The 15,591-nt window shown below is 43.6% G+C and overlaps 1 protein-coding gene across 1 annotated transcript in view; it reads right to left on the bottom strand.

Annotated features, from left to right (window-relative positions):
* PPEF2 (protein phosphatase with EF-hand domain 2) overlaps positions 1–15,591 on the bottom strand; it is a 93,737-nt gene that overhangs the window by 48,812 nt on the left and 29,334 nt on the right. The window contains exons 9-10 of the mRNA XM_029609819.1: positions 8,335–8,739; positions 906–1,091 (exon numbers count right to left, since the gene is read on the bottom strand). Of these exons, the coding sequence (XP_029465679.1) occupies positions 906–1,091; positions 8,335–8,739 (591 nt within the window). The remainder of the gene's footprint in view (positions 1–905; positions 1,092–8,334; positions 8,740–15,591) is intronic.

A 15,591-nucleotide genomic window follows, 5' to 3' on the forward strand; every position in this document is an offset into this window, starting at 1 on the left:
TCTGTTCTTACATGGCTTGCTCCAAAAACTTGGAAAAGAAATTTTAATAGGTAAATAAATGTGCCAGTAGTTAGACATGGAAGCAACTCAAAGGAAGGCTTTTTAAGAATAGAACTTTCTAGAGCCAGCCCAGTGACTAGGTATCAGCTCTGCCCGTTGGCATGCAGAGGATCTGATTTCATTCCCAGGTCAGATCTTCTGTAGCACAAGCCAAAAGGAGTCGGAGGTGCTGTAGAGGCAATGTTTACAGGCCTTGGTGGAAATAGAGTTCCGGTCACTGGACAACAGCATTACCAAGTGGCCAGAGTCAGGGTTTAACACTTGCAGGGTTCGGAAGGTAGCCTCGGTGTATGGCACCCAGCTAATGGCACCCATTGCAAAGATTGGGCTGAGTTAGTTGGGGGGAGGGGAGATATATAAAACAGAGGAAAAAAAAATCCCAGGTGGTTGCAAATAAAGGCTCATGGTACCATTGCCCAGTAAAAGTGGTTCTGAATGAGCAGGAAGGTCAAAAGAACAGGAGGAAACTGTCAGTACTCCCCTCCCCCACAAAAAAAAAAAAAAATAGGACAGACTATTGCAGAATGGAAAATATCAGAAACAATACCAGTCAGTAGAGGAGTGTTAAGAAGGAAGTGAAAGAACGGAAGCAAGTGATGAAGATTCCTAAGTAGGAAAGATGTGGTAAAACCTGTATCACATAGAGAAGTGATAAATTTGAGACCAGACCAGTAATGGTGTAAGAAATAGCTTCAGGGCCATCAGTCTGTTTTATATGGGGGCCAGCATACGTGTAAATTCATGGCCTCATGAACCTTTCTGAATAGGACAGCCCCCAGTTTTACCTTGTTGTAAATCCATTCAAACAGCCATATTCCCGCTGGATTTTCCCACAGTAGCACTACCTTCTGATTGTGACAGAACTCAAAGCCTTCCTGCTTGCACTCATGGGAACGGATCAGGAGCTGGAGTCCGTGCTTTTGCAGAATCTTCTCCGTCACATCAGGACCAAAGTAGCAGCCACCACCTCGAACTGTATTCGATTTACAGCCATCTTGAGGCACCGGATCACTCCACAGAATATCTATAATCTGAATATGACGAAGATGTTTTCAGCATTCCTGTAATTATTCTCACAAACATCATGAATTAACTTAAGCTGCTTTTAACTGCTGAAGTGTTTTGAGAACTATAATTCTGGTTTCACAGAACAGTTATCAGTGGATCAGATTCCTCCCAATTTGAGTAAATGAGAAAAACACTTTGTACATCCAGCTCCATTTGTATGTTTCAGAGCCCTGCATTAGAGGTTTTTCATTTAAAATTTCATCATATGGATGGAAACCCTAAGCATAGGGGAAAGAGCAGTGAAAAAAAGGGTGTGTGGGAGTGTTAAACATTCACAAATGATATCCATTAAAAAGCCATTGCTGTAAATATCATGACATATTGAAAATCATGCTGTCGTGGTAGCAGCTCTATTAAGTACAATGTCATTGTATGACAAGTGATAGTATATTATAGAATATCTCAAAATTTGCTAAAAATAGGGCCAAGTACTACTGAATCAGAGAGAAGCCTACATTCACTATACATGCTTCGGTCTGTATAAAATACTTCTGTAATTAGTTTGTACTTTATCTTGTTATGACATCATGATTACCTAAACATTGATGTTCACAGAAGAGTAAAATGCTACTGCATCTGTGTACTCTGGCACTGAAAGCTGAGTGGTAATCCTGGTACAGGATGGTGAACACTGGTCCATGACTGCTAAATACAGGTTTGACTCTCAGGATATCTGTAATGAATATGCATGAACTATATTTGTATATACAGTATTTGATTCAAGAACCAGGGTAATCTGCATAGTCTGGCTATCCTGAAAAAGGAAAACAGGTTCTTTCCTGCTAATTTTCATTCCTGTAGTACTACAGATCAGTTCAGACTCCTGGGTTTTGCCTCCCCTCCAGCAGATGGAGACAGAGAAAGTTTTACTGACACTGCCATATAACAGGAGGTGCCATCTGCAGTCCCTCAGTATTGATCTGTAACCAAGCCAAAATCCAAACAAATATCAACACCGTAACTAACATCCCCTGAATGAGCAGTGGGAAGTAGAAACCTGGAACAGAAAACCGCACCCACACAAAACCCTGTGTAGGACTAACCAAGCCTGAGCCATTCTTCAGAGTAATCACAAAAACAGATTGAGCAGACTCTCCAGATTTCCCTTTCCTCCAGTGGGCAGGACTCTGGACTGATCTGTGGTACTACAGGAATGAAAATTAGCAGGTAAGAATCAATTTTCCTTTCCCTGTACGTACCCAGATCAGTTCAGACTCCTGGGATGTACCAAAGCTTCCCTAAATAGGGTGGGACTGCAAGAGTTCCACTCGAAGTACACTTTCACCAAAGCCCCTGGCCTCTGGGGCCTGGATATCCAAACAGTAATGCCTGGCGAAAGTGTGCAATGATTTCCAAGTAGCCACCCTACAGATCTCTTGTGGGGAAACTTGCTGACACTCGACCAAGGAGGCTGCCTGAGAATGGGCGGGACAGGGCGACCCCGAGAGACATATGGGAGCTAATTGTTAGGATCCTGCCTGTGATAGCTGTGGGCAGTCCCCTACCTTCTCCTTCCAGCTCAAATGCACCAGGCTGCTGCCAACGCCATCCCTCGGCAGGCCAAGCCGCGATGCTCCTGGCTCCCCCGCAGTCCTAGTGCTGCCGCCAGGAGTTTTCTCTTCACGGCACGGAGCCGCTGCTGCAGCCTGCTTTTCTTCTTTGTAGCAGGGCTGCCGACGCAGACGCCATTGTCCTCCTGGCCTCTCAAGCAGAAGGAAAGCCACTATTGCAGTTTTCTCTTCTGGGCGTCCCATAGGTGCGGGCGCGCACCTCAGCTCAGCTTTTAAAGGGCCAGCGGCGGGAAAAGCCCCGCAGTGCTCTGGAGTGATATCATCAACTTGTTCCCGGATCAGCCCTATAAAAGGGCCTTGCTGCTGTTCCTCAGTGCCTTCGGATCAGGTCTTCACAGTGTCTGTGGTCTTCTTCGGATCCAGGTCCTCTGTGATCTTCTTGTGCCTTGATGGATCTTCGTTCCTTGTTCTTCGTGTTCCTGAACTTCATCTCCTTGATGTTCCTGGTCTCGTCCCTTGTCACCTGTCTCCTGTTCCTGATGTTCCAGATGTCCCATGTCCTGATGTCCTGTGTCCTGAGGTGCCATGTTCCTGATGTCCGATGTTCCTGTTTTGACTTCGTCCATCTCATCTTCAGCTCTTCGTCCAGTTCCCAGGTCCTTCATCTGTCCACCTCTCTTGGCATGCCATGTTGTGGTCCGTGACCAGGCCCGGGGAGGCTGTGTAGGGCACTTCATGGTACAAGGCCTCCTTCTCATCTGTAGCGCAAGCCTCTGGAAGACTCCCATTTTTAATGCCTTGCTTCTGAGTATCCTGAGTCTTGATTCTTGTCCCAGTCTTCGGAGTTCCCTTGTGCCTGCTTCCGTCCATGTCTAAGACTCTGCCAGAACCTGCTCCGCTTCAGCATGGTCTGTGACCAGCCACAGGCGGCTGTATAGGGCACACCCCTTGGGCATGCCTCAACTGAATCTTCGTGCTGAACTAATGTAAGAAACCAAACAAACGATGCACTGATATTTTTTACGAGGGATATAAATATCAATAAATCAACAAGATATCGCCTTTATCCAGCAATTTTTGCCAAATAATTATCCTTCAATGTTTTCAAGAAGGAGACAATCTCTAACTAATAATTACTTTGAAAAAACTCAACAGGCAGTTTTCATCTCCAATGAAAATTTTTCAGTAAGAAGAGGAAGGTTTCATACAATTTGATAATATCACTGCATCCAGTAGTGTATAGCAATTCTAATCATAAACCGACCTCCTCCAACCCATTATCGATATTTTTATATTTTTTTTAAATGTGTATAATTTCTGGTGAATAAACGTGAAGTAAAAACCTTTTTTATATATATAATCTGTATATCACCGGACTAAATTCTCCTGGAGATATTTATCAATAATCACAACAAGCCGAACTGTTACCAAAAACGCCGACACACAAGTTTTTTCATTGCACGGTAAAACTTCCCTTCATAGGCCACCTCAGCTTCCAGCCGCTCCACCTGCTGCATCTCCGATTCAGATAAGTACCTGTCTACTTACAACTGCTATACCCAGTGCAAGCCTGCCTTCAACATGTAACTGCTACACACAGCCACTTGAATGCCAAGGACAGACACCTCAAAAATCTTCTTGAGGTGCACTTCCAGCTTCCTATCCTGAAGGTCTTTCAGAGCTGTAGAACTGGCAACTGGAATAGTCTTCTTCGTAACAGCCAAAACCGATGCATCCACCTTTGGGACCTTCAGGAGCTCAAGTGTATCCTCTGGCAAAGAATACAACTTATCTGTGGCTCTGCTGACCTTCAGGCCTGTCTCGGGAGTATCCCACTCCCTAAACACCAACATGCTGACCGACTTATGAAATGGCAATACCTTGTTGGACCCTGGAGGCCAGCCATGACCGGGCACACTTCTTCCAGCCCAGATTCCCCTCGCAGGATCTTTATACCGAGTTCTTCAAGAACAGTGGGTATCAAGGGATCCAGCTCCTCCTTGTGAAACAACCATACCACCTTAGGATCATCCCCTTCCTCAGCTGGGCTTTTGGTCAGTGCCTGATCTGGATCCTTGAACCATCAAACCCAGATCCGACCCTGGTGGGTCTTGTGCCCATGGATCCTCCACTTCTGAAGCCTCGGAGAAGCTCTCCAAGGCAGTAGTCAGTGCCGAGGCCCCTGGGACCTGCCAGATCCACGTAGGCCCCGCAGCCCAGGGGGGCCTGGCCCTCTTTGCCGGCCTTGAGCACACCAAAGCCCACTGCACAGCTCTGAGCCGGCCTACGGATTTCCTGCTTTATAAGCTTTATGCAATAGAAGGACAAAATCAGAGGAAAAGGTAGAAGAGGCATCTGAGTCCTCCATGGGTTCCTCCTTGCCTCCTAAGTGAGGCACCTCAGTATCTTGACCTCCCCCCAGAGTTCCTAACAACCGGGGATATAGGAGGAGGGAAATCGTCCTCCCCGGCCTGCAAGGCAGCTGCGAATGTGGACAAGATGGCCGCCTTTCCTGCACTTAGTGGGACGGGATCGTTCACAGGCTGCTGCACTGGTGAGAGGCTCGCGGTGCCTAGCCAAAGTCACTGTTATCATCCTCAAAATGCCCTCTTCACCACAGAGGCACCAGGATCATAGGCCATTGCTCAAAAGATGGATGTGAGCGCCTCCAAAAGCAGCACAACAGGAATCGCGAGGGATGAAACCTGGCACCAAGCCACAACAACTGAAGAGCCGCCGGAAGAACAGGAAATAAAACTGAGCCGCCCAATCGCCTAAGAGGAGGAGTCGGGGTAAAGCATGCCATCCCATGGCAACCCCTGTTTACTTCCTTTGCCTTTAGATTCTTTTCTTTTATTTTAAAGAAAACTTTAATCAGGCAATCTAAGAAATTAACACTTCCTTTGAAGAAGAATGGCTGCAGGCTCTGTCTGTCCTTCAGGGTGAGGGAACCGGAACCCCCAGTTTTCTGTTCTGTTTGGCGATAAAGGACGAAGCAATAAATGGTCCCTGACCCCCTGCTCATCCGCCTCACAGACCAGGGGGGATGGCCCCACCAGGACCTAACAACCCCTGGGAGGCAAGCGCTTCTCAATCTTTTTGTCTCATGTTTTTTTTTTTTGTTTGGTTTTTTTTTAAACTCAAACTGCAGGCTTTGCACCTCCACCATCTGCTGGAGACAGATCAACACTGAGGGACTGCAGGTGGCACCTATTGTTATGTGGCAGTGTCAGTAAAACTTTCTCTGTCGCCATCTGCTGGAAGGGAGGCAAAACCCAGGAGTCTGGACTAATCTGGGTAGATACAGGGAACCAGAATTGTTTGTTGAACTTGAGAACCGAGGTTTGCATCACTGTTCTAGTGCATAGCTTACTAGTTTTGCCCTTTTCACATTGTTTACTATTAAGTATACATATTTCACCATCCTGTGGTTTATTGTATTGAATTTACTAGAATATACTGTGCAGCAGAAATCTGTAGAACAGTGTTTCGCAACCCAGTCCTGAAGGCACACTTACTAGTCAAATTTTTAGGATAACCACAGTAAATATGCAGGAGTTAAATTTACATACATTGGAGACCAGTGTATGCAGATCTATCTCATGCATATTTATTGAGGATATCCTGAAAACCCAGACTAGTTAGTGTGTCACTAGGACAAGGTTGGCAAACATTGCTGTATACAGGAGTGTTATTAGATTTGGGCACATTGGGCCCATGCCCCGAGTCTCAACTACTGCAGCAAAAAAAGTTTCTCTTCCAATCTCCATGCACTGCATTGATGGCAAGATCCCCCACCCATAGCATGGCTTATCATCCCAAACTCCTGACTTCCATGTGGGGCACTTGGCTTGGTAGGCAATACTAGTGGCGTTCCATGCTGCCTTCTGTCCAACTTCATTGACCACACAGATATGGAGCAATCACCATTACAGTGCGGGCCATGGAGACGCAGACCATATGCAGTGCTGCCAGTGCCCACGGTCCCCTCCTCCGACTACTTGCTCATTTCAATTTTGAAACAGGAAACACACAAATAGAAGGAAGAGGGGGCCGTGGAAGCTGGCAATTCCACTTTCTCCTCATTGGCCTCTACATATTCCCCTATTCACCTTTGAATCTTACAATCCGATTTTTGCACTTCCTCCTGTCATTAAATATGTCTCAAAAAAAGGCCTTGTTGCCTTCTATTACTGTATTAGCTATTTTTCTTCCAGAAGAGGTCAGGTGCAAAAAGAGTGCAATGTCTTTGAGATTAATAGATACAGATACAGGAATGAACATATTTTCCAAAGAAAAGAAGAAATGGGTGTTAGCAGCTGCTCTTATTTTTTCAGGAGGTGATTCATTCATACTTTTCTAGATGTTTTCCCACAAAAAAAAAAAAAAAGCAAAAAGCATGATCTCAAGTCCATGCATACAGTGAAATAAAATCAGTACTGGAAAAACTGGAGCCAGCAGAAGATCCAAATGTAAATAGGCCAAAAAGGAGAACCAAGTTTGGACCGAACAGCTGATCGAGAGGCAGTGATTGGTTCCCCAGGAGGACAGAGACCCAGCAGCTGATAAAGATGCAGTGATTGGTTCCCCAGGAGGGCAGGGACCAAGTGGTGTTGATTGAGAGGCAGTGATTGGTTCCCCAGGAGGGCAGGGACCAAGCGGTTGATTGAGAGGCAGCGATTGGTTCCCCAGGAGGGCAGGGACCAAGCGGTTGATTGAGAGGCAGCGATTGGTTCCCCAGGAGGGCAGGGACCCAGCAGCTGATCAGGAAGCAAAGTTTGGTCCCGCAGGAGTGGAGGTGGATCAGAGGATATGTCAGCAGCAGCCTGGATGCAATGGATTGCTCTACTTATAACTGGCAGTCCCGTCGGCCCAGCTGCATTCCAAAACACATGGGTAAGACTTGGGTCACAATGAGAAGGGGAAAAAAAAAGGAGGGTAACTGTAATGGACCAAAGAGAACGCAAGAGGTTCTTTCTTTTCTATGTGGTGATATCTTATAGGGACTAATATCCCCAAGTACTTAAATGTGCTGTTTGATATCTTATAATATATAGCCATGTAATCTAATAAAATGTGTTCATACTCGTAAATACTGCCAGCCCTGCCTACGGTCGCATATAATTTGGGGGTTTTCATGGGGTGAAGGGAGGGAAATCCCACCCATTAACAACTTCTTCCCCAGGCGGAGGCGCCAGGCACCAAACACCCATGGACCGACAAAGCTTGCCTGCTAGGTCTGTCTCTGACTCAGGAATGCCCCCACAAAGTAATTGGGCACAGAGGCAATACACAGTGTGCTATATAAAATACAATTTATAAAAATAATCTGCTTTAGTATGACATGATACTGCTGTAACATTCCAGAGAACTCTATGCATAATGTAATAACAAAACTCATCTCATCCCTGCCCCCTCACCACACACACACACACACACGTACACATTTCCTCCTTACAGCTCAAGGATAAATTGATCATTTTATTAATTTAAGGTAGGGACTTTCTTCACTTTATCATTTCCTTCAATAGACTCTGATGGCATTAACATCATTGGTATACAAATGATCCCACTTAAACTAAAGAATTTCAACATCCTGTCAGAAAACAAAAATCTTGAAATCTCCCAGATTAATGACTCAGCAGTTTAGAATCCCTGAGATTGCTCAGGCAATGGCTCCTCTGGATCCACCCACCTGCTTCCTCTCTTCACTGGCAGTGTCATTGTCTTGTAGGTCATTGGAATTGGCATCAGACTTAGACACAGATGCAGAGCTGCTGGGCTCTGCATAGGTCTCCGAGAACCCCACCTGCCTGCGGCATTTCTCCAATTCCTCTTGCACCGACCGCCGTACCCGCTTGGCAATTTCTTTTCTGTCGACTGCCATTGGGGTGGGACTACTGGCTGACCGCTTCCCTTTATAGGTTGTGGGGAGGAGGCTGATGCTGGAACCATAGGTAAACGACCCACTTCTCGGTGAAGGCCAAATGCTCTGAACACTCGGAGAGCTCTCGCCATTTGTGCTTTTTACCCGCTGATGGTTGACGCCAGCCTGCTTAGTTTTCTCTCTTCTTTTCAGTGGGTGTAAAGTAGAAGCAAACTGAAAGAAGAAATAATCATGAAAAATAAAGACAAAGAGAACTACAGCTACGGAAAGACACTGTCTTATAGAAACATAGAAACATAGAAATGACGGCAGAAGAAGACCAAACGGCCCATCCAGTCTGCCCAGCAAGCCTCACACATTTTTTCTCTCATACTTATCTGTTTCTCTTAGCTCTTGGTTCTATTTCCCTTCCACCCCCACCATTAATGTAGAGAGCAGTGATGGAGCTGCATCCAAGTGAAATGTCTAGCTTGATTAGTTAGGGGTAGTAGGGGTAGTAACCGCCGCAATAAGCAAGCTACACCCATGCTTATTTGTTTTACCCAGACTATGTTATACAGCCCTTATTGGTTGTTTTTCTTTTCCCCTGCCGTTGAAGCAGAGAGCTATGCTGGAAATGCGTGATGTATCAGTCTTTCTCCCATGCCGTTGAAGCAGAGAGCCATGCTGGATATGCATCGAAAGTGAAGTATCAGGCACATTTGGTTTGGGGTAGTAACCGCCGTAACAAGCCAGCTACTCTATATAAAGGTTTGGAGGCACAGATTCTGTATTTACGTTTCCTTTCAATCTACTTTTAAATACAAGTCATGACATGTTCTTACTTGTCATGACTGTAACTCATCCAGTTGCAGAATCTTTGTTCTTTATCACCAAGAACATGTGAACATTTACATAACCAAATGTTGTTGGTTGTTGGCAGAAAAGATGCACCACCAGCCTGTAAATCACATGTCTAAAAGGAAAGGAAGTAACTATAATTCTGACAACTTACATACATAGCAAGGAACTGGAAGGACTTCTAGGTTCATCATTATTTCTGTTTATGATTTTAAGCCAACTCTGTGCCTCATCTGGGCCAACTGCAGTTGCTAATTATTCTCATTAATATTATTTTCAATAATGCTAATAAATTACAATAAACTATACTTAAATGTATAGCAAATTAGATTGTAAGAAATATATTGAGTCTCCATGATCTGCCAATTTACCACATGCATATTCATTGTGGATATCCTAAAAACCCAACTGACTGTGAGATCCCCAGGACAGGTTTGGGAAGCCTTGCTGTAAGGGTTTTTTCTGGGGGGGGGGACAGAGCTCATGCATGACCGAATATCTCCACTTGGCACTAAAATGCTAAATATCATTACCGTAAACTAGCTTACCTGATGAATCCCTCAGAATCCCAAACACTAGTACAGATTTGCTTATATTAAACCCATTAAGGCAAAGCAATTGGCTCACACTAAAATGCCTTAGGATGGACTGAGTCAAAAAAAGAAGACATGACCAGATAGGCCAGAAACTAAAAATTACACTGCAAACAGCAAATGGTAAATGGTAAAGCATCAGAGATCTTTGGGTACCTAAAAGTGGCAATTAGTCAAAGCACAAATGAAGTGCTTTGACTTGTGTACAGTTGGTGTACAGTTTTGGTTACTTCTGTACCAGAAGGATATCAATGAAAATGCAAGTGTTCAAAGTAATACGTCTTATAATAGTGTTCTGTTTCCACAAAATATTTATCTGATTTTTTATTACTATGCTACCTTGAGTCATCTTTTGATATTGCTTGCTTAGATTTCTGCAAGGTGTAAGATCTTTGTCCTGATTAACTATTGTTAGTTGCTGTTTGAATATTTTAAACTTCCGAATTGGACTTGTTTCTTTCCTATTGGTCCCTTGACTCAAAACAGCATGGGACAGAAAGGTCTTTACAAGCTAACTGTTAATTCTGAATCCTGCCTCAGGTTTCTCAGAAGCATTGCTTTTCACCATTCATTAATCCACAGCTTCTACTACAACTTCAGTTGTTTCCTTCAGACTACTGGGCTGCCAGAGAGAACTTATCACAGCTGTATCAGGCTCTGCAATCTGGGCGGCTATTCCTGGTGCTTTGTCATTCATAGTAAGCGTTGAATCATTCTAATAAATGTTTTGGTAATCAAGAACTGAGTTCATCTGGCATCTGAAGCTGGGAAAAAGGTTTAACTGTTTAGTAAATCAAGTGAAGGCAGTGAGAACAGCACAAATAGGTAGGAAGCTACAAAAATCAGGGAGCATTTTGCAAAGAGCAGATTTTGCAAAAGACTTTATTTGGGTCACCAAAATGAACCTATAGAAATGAAAACCAAGCTTATACAAGCTTACTATATGCTTCTATTATTCATACAAATGTGCACAAGTTCTTTAAAAGCATACAAATTTATAGCCTACCTTAGGGTATTCTAATCTAATTTAGCCCAAGCTAGACTAACCTAAACTAATTCTGCCAACAAGCCATGGCACACAGAAATCTCCTGCACCATTTCTAGTGTCCTAGTAGATTCTCCTCTCCCAATTAAAGCATGAAAACAAAAATTCACAAACTTAATACTAATTATCACAAACATTTCATCTGAAGTTAGTCAATATCCATGAATTGGTCAAAATTACTGCCCATCTCTATTTATAAAAAGAGTGTAGGATTTAGCATATCCAAGGAGATTAGAAATCTTAAAATATTCACTATAGAAAAAAAAGATTTAGGTGGCATAACCTAACATTGAATAAGTATTTAGAAAGGGCATTATGATGTGGTTTATAACCCGCACAATAGACCACAACAGGAGAAAGCCAGTGAGACGATCAATCAGCAAATAGCTCCCAGATGAAAGACTAGGGAAGTAGCAATGAAATATGACAAGACAGAATTCATAAGGGCCCTGGGGTACAGTCCTGTGATAAGGGAGGGCTGGGATTTCAAACATGCACTGCTCTGCTGGCTGAATATAGAGTGAGATTACCATCCAGAGGCTGCTCGGTCCAGGAAATGGATAGGTTCCAGCAAAACATGGAGGACTTATCAGAAGAAGGAAAAGAATGTGGCCCAAAGGAATGTTGGAGGGTGTTAACAGAGTTTTATTTGCCTATCTTAAACAGGTGGATAAGGTGATGGCAAAACCAGAAAGATGCTTGGGTGCATAGGGAGAGGAATGGTTAGCAGAAAACAATGTGGTGATAGTGCCCCTGTATAAGTCCCTGGTGAGACTTCGTTTGGAATGCTGTGTACAATTCTGGAGGCCGCATCTTCAAAAGGATATAAACAGGATGGAGTCAGTCCAGAAGGTGCCTACTAAAATAGTCAGTGGTCATCATTATAAAGCATATGGGGACATATGCATATCCTAGAGGAAAGGTGGCTTGGGAAGAGATTAGAGAGACATTTAAATACCTCAGAGGTTTCAATGCACAGGAGGCGAGCCTCTTTCAATGGAAAGGAGATTTTGAAATGAGGAGTCATGGAATGAGAGTGAAAGGGGGTAGACTCAGGCGTAATCTATTTACAGAAAAGGTGGTTGATGCATGGAACAGCCTCCCAGTGGAGCTGATGGCGACAAGGAGAATATCTGAATTCAAGAAAGTATGTGGTGTATTTGGATTTTCAGAAAGCGTTCAACAAGGTCCCACACAAGAAGCTTCTAAGAAAGCTAAAATGTCATGGGATAGGAGGCGATGTCCTATTGTGGATTACAAATTGGTTAAAAAACAGAGAGTAGGATTAAATGATCCGTTTTCACAGTGGAAAAAGATAAACAGTGGAGTGCCTCAGAGATCTATACTTGGACCGGTGCTTTTTAATATATTTATAAATGATCTGGAAAGAGGTAAGATGAGTGAGTGATCGAATTTGTGGATGACAAAATTATGCAGAGTAGTTAAATCTAAAGCAGATTGTGATGAATTGCAGGAGGACCTTGCAAGACTGGAAGATTGGGCTTCCAAATGGCAGATGAAATTTAATGTGGACAAGTGCAAGGTGATGCATATAGGGAAAAATAACCCTTGCTGTAGTTACACAATTTTAGGTTCTATCTTAGGAGTTACAACCCAGGAAAGAGATCTAGGCATCATAGTGGATAATACATTGAAATCGTCAGCCCAGTGTGCTGTGGCAATCAAAAAAGCAAACAGAATGTTAGGAATTATTAGGAAGGGAATGGAAAATTAAACAGTGGATGTCATAATGCCTCTGTATCGCTCCATGGTGAAACCGTACCTTAAATACTATGTGCAATTCTGGTCACCACATCTCAAAAAGGATATAGCTGCACTGGAGAAGGTGCAGAGAAGGGTGACCAAAATGATAAGGGGCATGGAACAGCTGCCCTATGAGGAAAGGCTAAAGAAGTTAGGGCTGTTCAGTTTGGAGAAGTCATGACTGAGAAGGGGATATTATAGAAGTCTACAAAATCATGAAAGGACTTGAACAAGTCAATGTAAATTGGTTATTTACACACTCAGATAATAAAAGGACCGGGGCCATTCCATAAAGTTAGCAAGTAGCTCATTTAAAACAAATCAAAGAAAATTCTTTTTCACTCAGCGCATAGTTAAGCTCTGGAATTCATTGCCAGAAGATGTGGTTACAGCAGTTAGTGTAACTGGGTTTAAAAAAGGTTTGGGTAAGTTCCTAGATGATAAATCCATAAACTTCTATTACGGTAATAAGCAGTAGTAGCTTGTGATCTACCTAATGTTTGGTACTTGCCAGTTACTTGTGACTTGGATTGGCCACTGTTGGAAACAGGGTACTTGGCTTGATGGACTCTTGGTCTGACCCAGTATAGCATTTCTTATGTTCTTATGGGACAACATAGGAGATCTCTGAGGGAATGGTAAGGATTGTAGAGCTGAGCAGGTAGTCTTGATGGACAGACTAGATAGGCTGTATGGTATTTTTCTGACATCATGTTTCTATGTTTATAGAATGAGTTAGAACTCACAGCATGGGTCTGCAAGACATATGTATTACCCAAAGGAGGGGTATTAGAGGTACTCCTGGGGCATGAGTGGAGCCCATCCTGCTCACGGCAAAGATGGTGCAGGTACTGGTGGCCATGGCCTGAATCCATTCTGCTCACAGCAAAGATGGAACAGGTCTAGTGATAGTGAGTCTGTGTGTGTGTGTGTGTATATGCGAGAGCCTATGTGCAAGGGGTATGTGTGTATGTGAGAGAGAGAGAAAGAGAGAGCATGTGTGAGGGTGAATGGGTGTATGAGCATGCCAGAGAGAGGGAACCTATATGAGGAGATTGTGAGGGAGTATATGTGTATGAGTGACTAGGAGCTGATGTGAGTAAAAAAGGGATTTTGTATATGTGAGAGAGTGAGGGTGCTTGTTTGTTTGTGAGAGAGGGAGCCTATGTGAATGTGTGTGTGTATGAGAAAGAGATCCTATGAGAGGGTGTGTGTGCAGGAGAAAGAGGGAGCCTGTGTAAGGGAGTGTGTGTGCAAGAAAAAGAGAGGGAGCCTTATGAGAGTGTGTGTGTGCGAGTGAGACAGGGAAGCCTGTATGAGGGGATGTGTGCATGTGTGTGTGTGTGTGCGAGAGAGAGGGAGCCTAGATGAAGGAGTGTGTGTGTGCAGGATACAGAGGGAGCCTGTGTAAAGATGTGTGTATGTGTGAGAGAGAGAGGGTGGGGGGGGGGACAGAGGGTGCCTGTGTGAGGGGCAGTACTGAGAGAGGAGGCAAACTCTGGGAGTGGAGATAGAATGGAAGGAGTTGAGTCTAGAGGGAGAGGGGAGAGTTAGTGGAGGCTGAAGGAGTTGGGGCCTGAGAGGGCAAAGTGAATTAGACTGGCCAGGGGAGTAGAGAGAGAGGTGAAAGGGACATACTTACAGTATCTCTAGGGACATTCTGCTCAAAATATGTAAAACTCTACATCGTTAAGAAATAACTTTTTTTCTGTATTACATTTTAAATGAATTAAAGACTGTATTGTAATGTATATTGTATTATAAAGCACGCAGAATTTTGCAATTTTGTGCACAGAATTCCCCCAGGACTAATTGGAGGTGAAAAACGCATAAAATAAATTATTTTTAAATCAACTTCAGGATTCTTTGAAGTTGATGAGCAAAGATGAGAACATATTTATTTATTTGTTTATTTATTTCAACTTGATTACTGCTTCACAGTTATATTCTCAAAGTGGGTACAGAAAAGGTACATTAATAAAGTAAGGATAACAGCACCAGGATGCTCTTCACAGGTGTAAGGCCTTTTTGCATTATCTTACCCTAGTGAGAAGGTATGATCCTATTCACCCCTTCTGGGAGGCTGTAAGTGTTTCAGTCCAGTAGGGGGTGTACTGAGAATTCACAGAGTTTCATTGACTTCTTCTCTTGAGGGATGAGAGAAGCACCAGGAGTAAGGATGCCTGAGGAAACTCCATGGTGTTCAGAAATCCTAACACACCACTATCCTGTCTTTCCAGCAGGACCCTCAAATATGAGCTGTAAGCGGAAGCCGTCAGAGCACTGGCATATCAATGTGTATACTCTTGTGGGATTAGGCACGATGGTCTAGGATTAGACCATCATGCCACAGCCTTAGAGGTGTGGCATGATGGTCAGAAGATAGCCCTCTTCTGAATCTATCTATGTGGGCTGGGCATGGATAGCATTTTTTTCTGCCATAAACAAAAGGATTTCCACTGTGGCTCCGAAGGCTCTATTCAGAACTCTTAGTATGTGGCCAGCACCTTAGTTGTGGGGAGTTGGGAGAGAGGAAGTTTATTTAACAAGTACAGAAACGGTGACTGTACGTAGTCTATTTTTCTTTCTGTTGTTAAATGCCTACAACTATTCTACATCAACAATAAGGTGGCAATTTTCAAAAGTCTTTGGGTACTGTTACCCGTAGGCTTCCCACCAACTTTCAAAGGGAAAGTACGAGCACACTTTCTCTTTAAAAAATAGCCCTGGGAAAAACTACCCACCAGAGATTTGCACTTGCTCTCTTTCTCTGGGTACTTTTTCCATACAAAATAACAAATGTAGATTTCAAATTTAAATATA

This window comes from Rhinatrema bivittatum, chromosome 1, assembly GCF_901001135.1.
Source record: "Rhinatrema bivittatum chromosome 1, aRhiBiv1.1, whole genome shotgun sequence".
In the NCBI taxonomy this organism is placed as follows: domain Eukaryota; kingdom Metazoa; phylum Chordata; class Amphibia; order Gymnophiona; family Rhinatrematidae; genus Rhinatrema; species Rhinatrema bivittatum.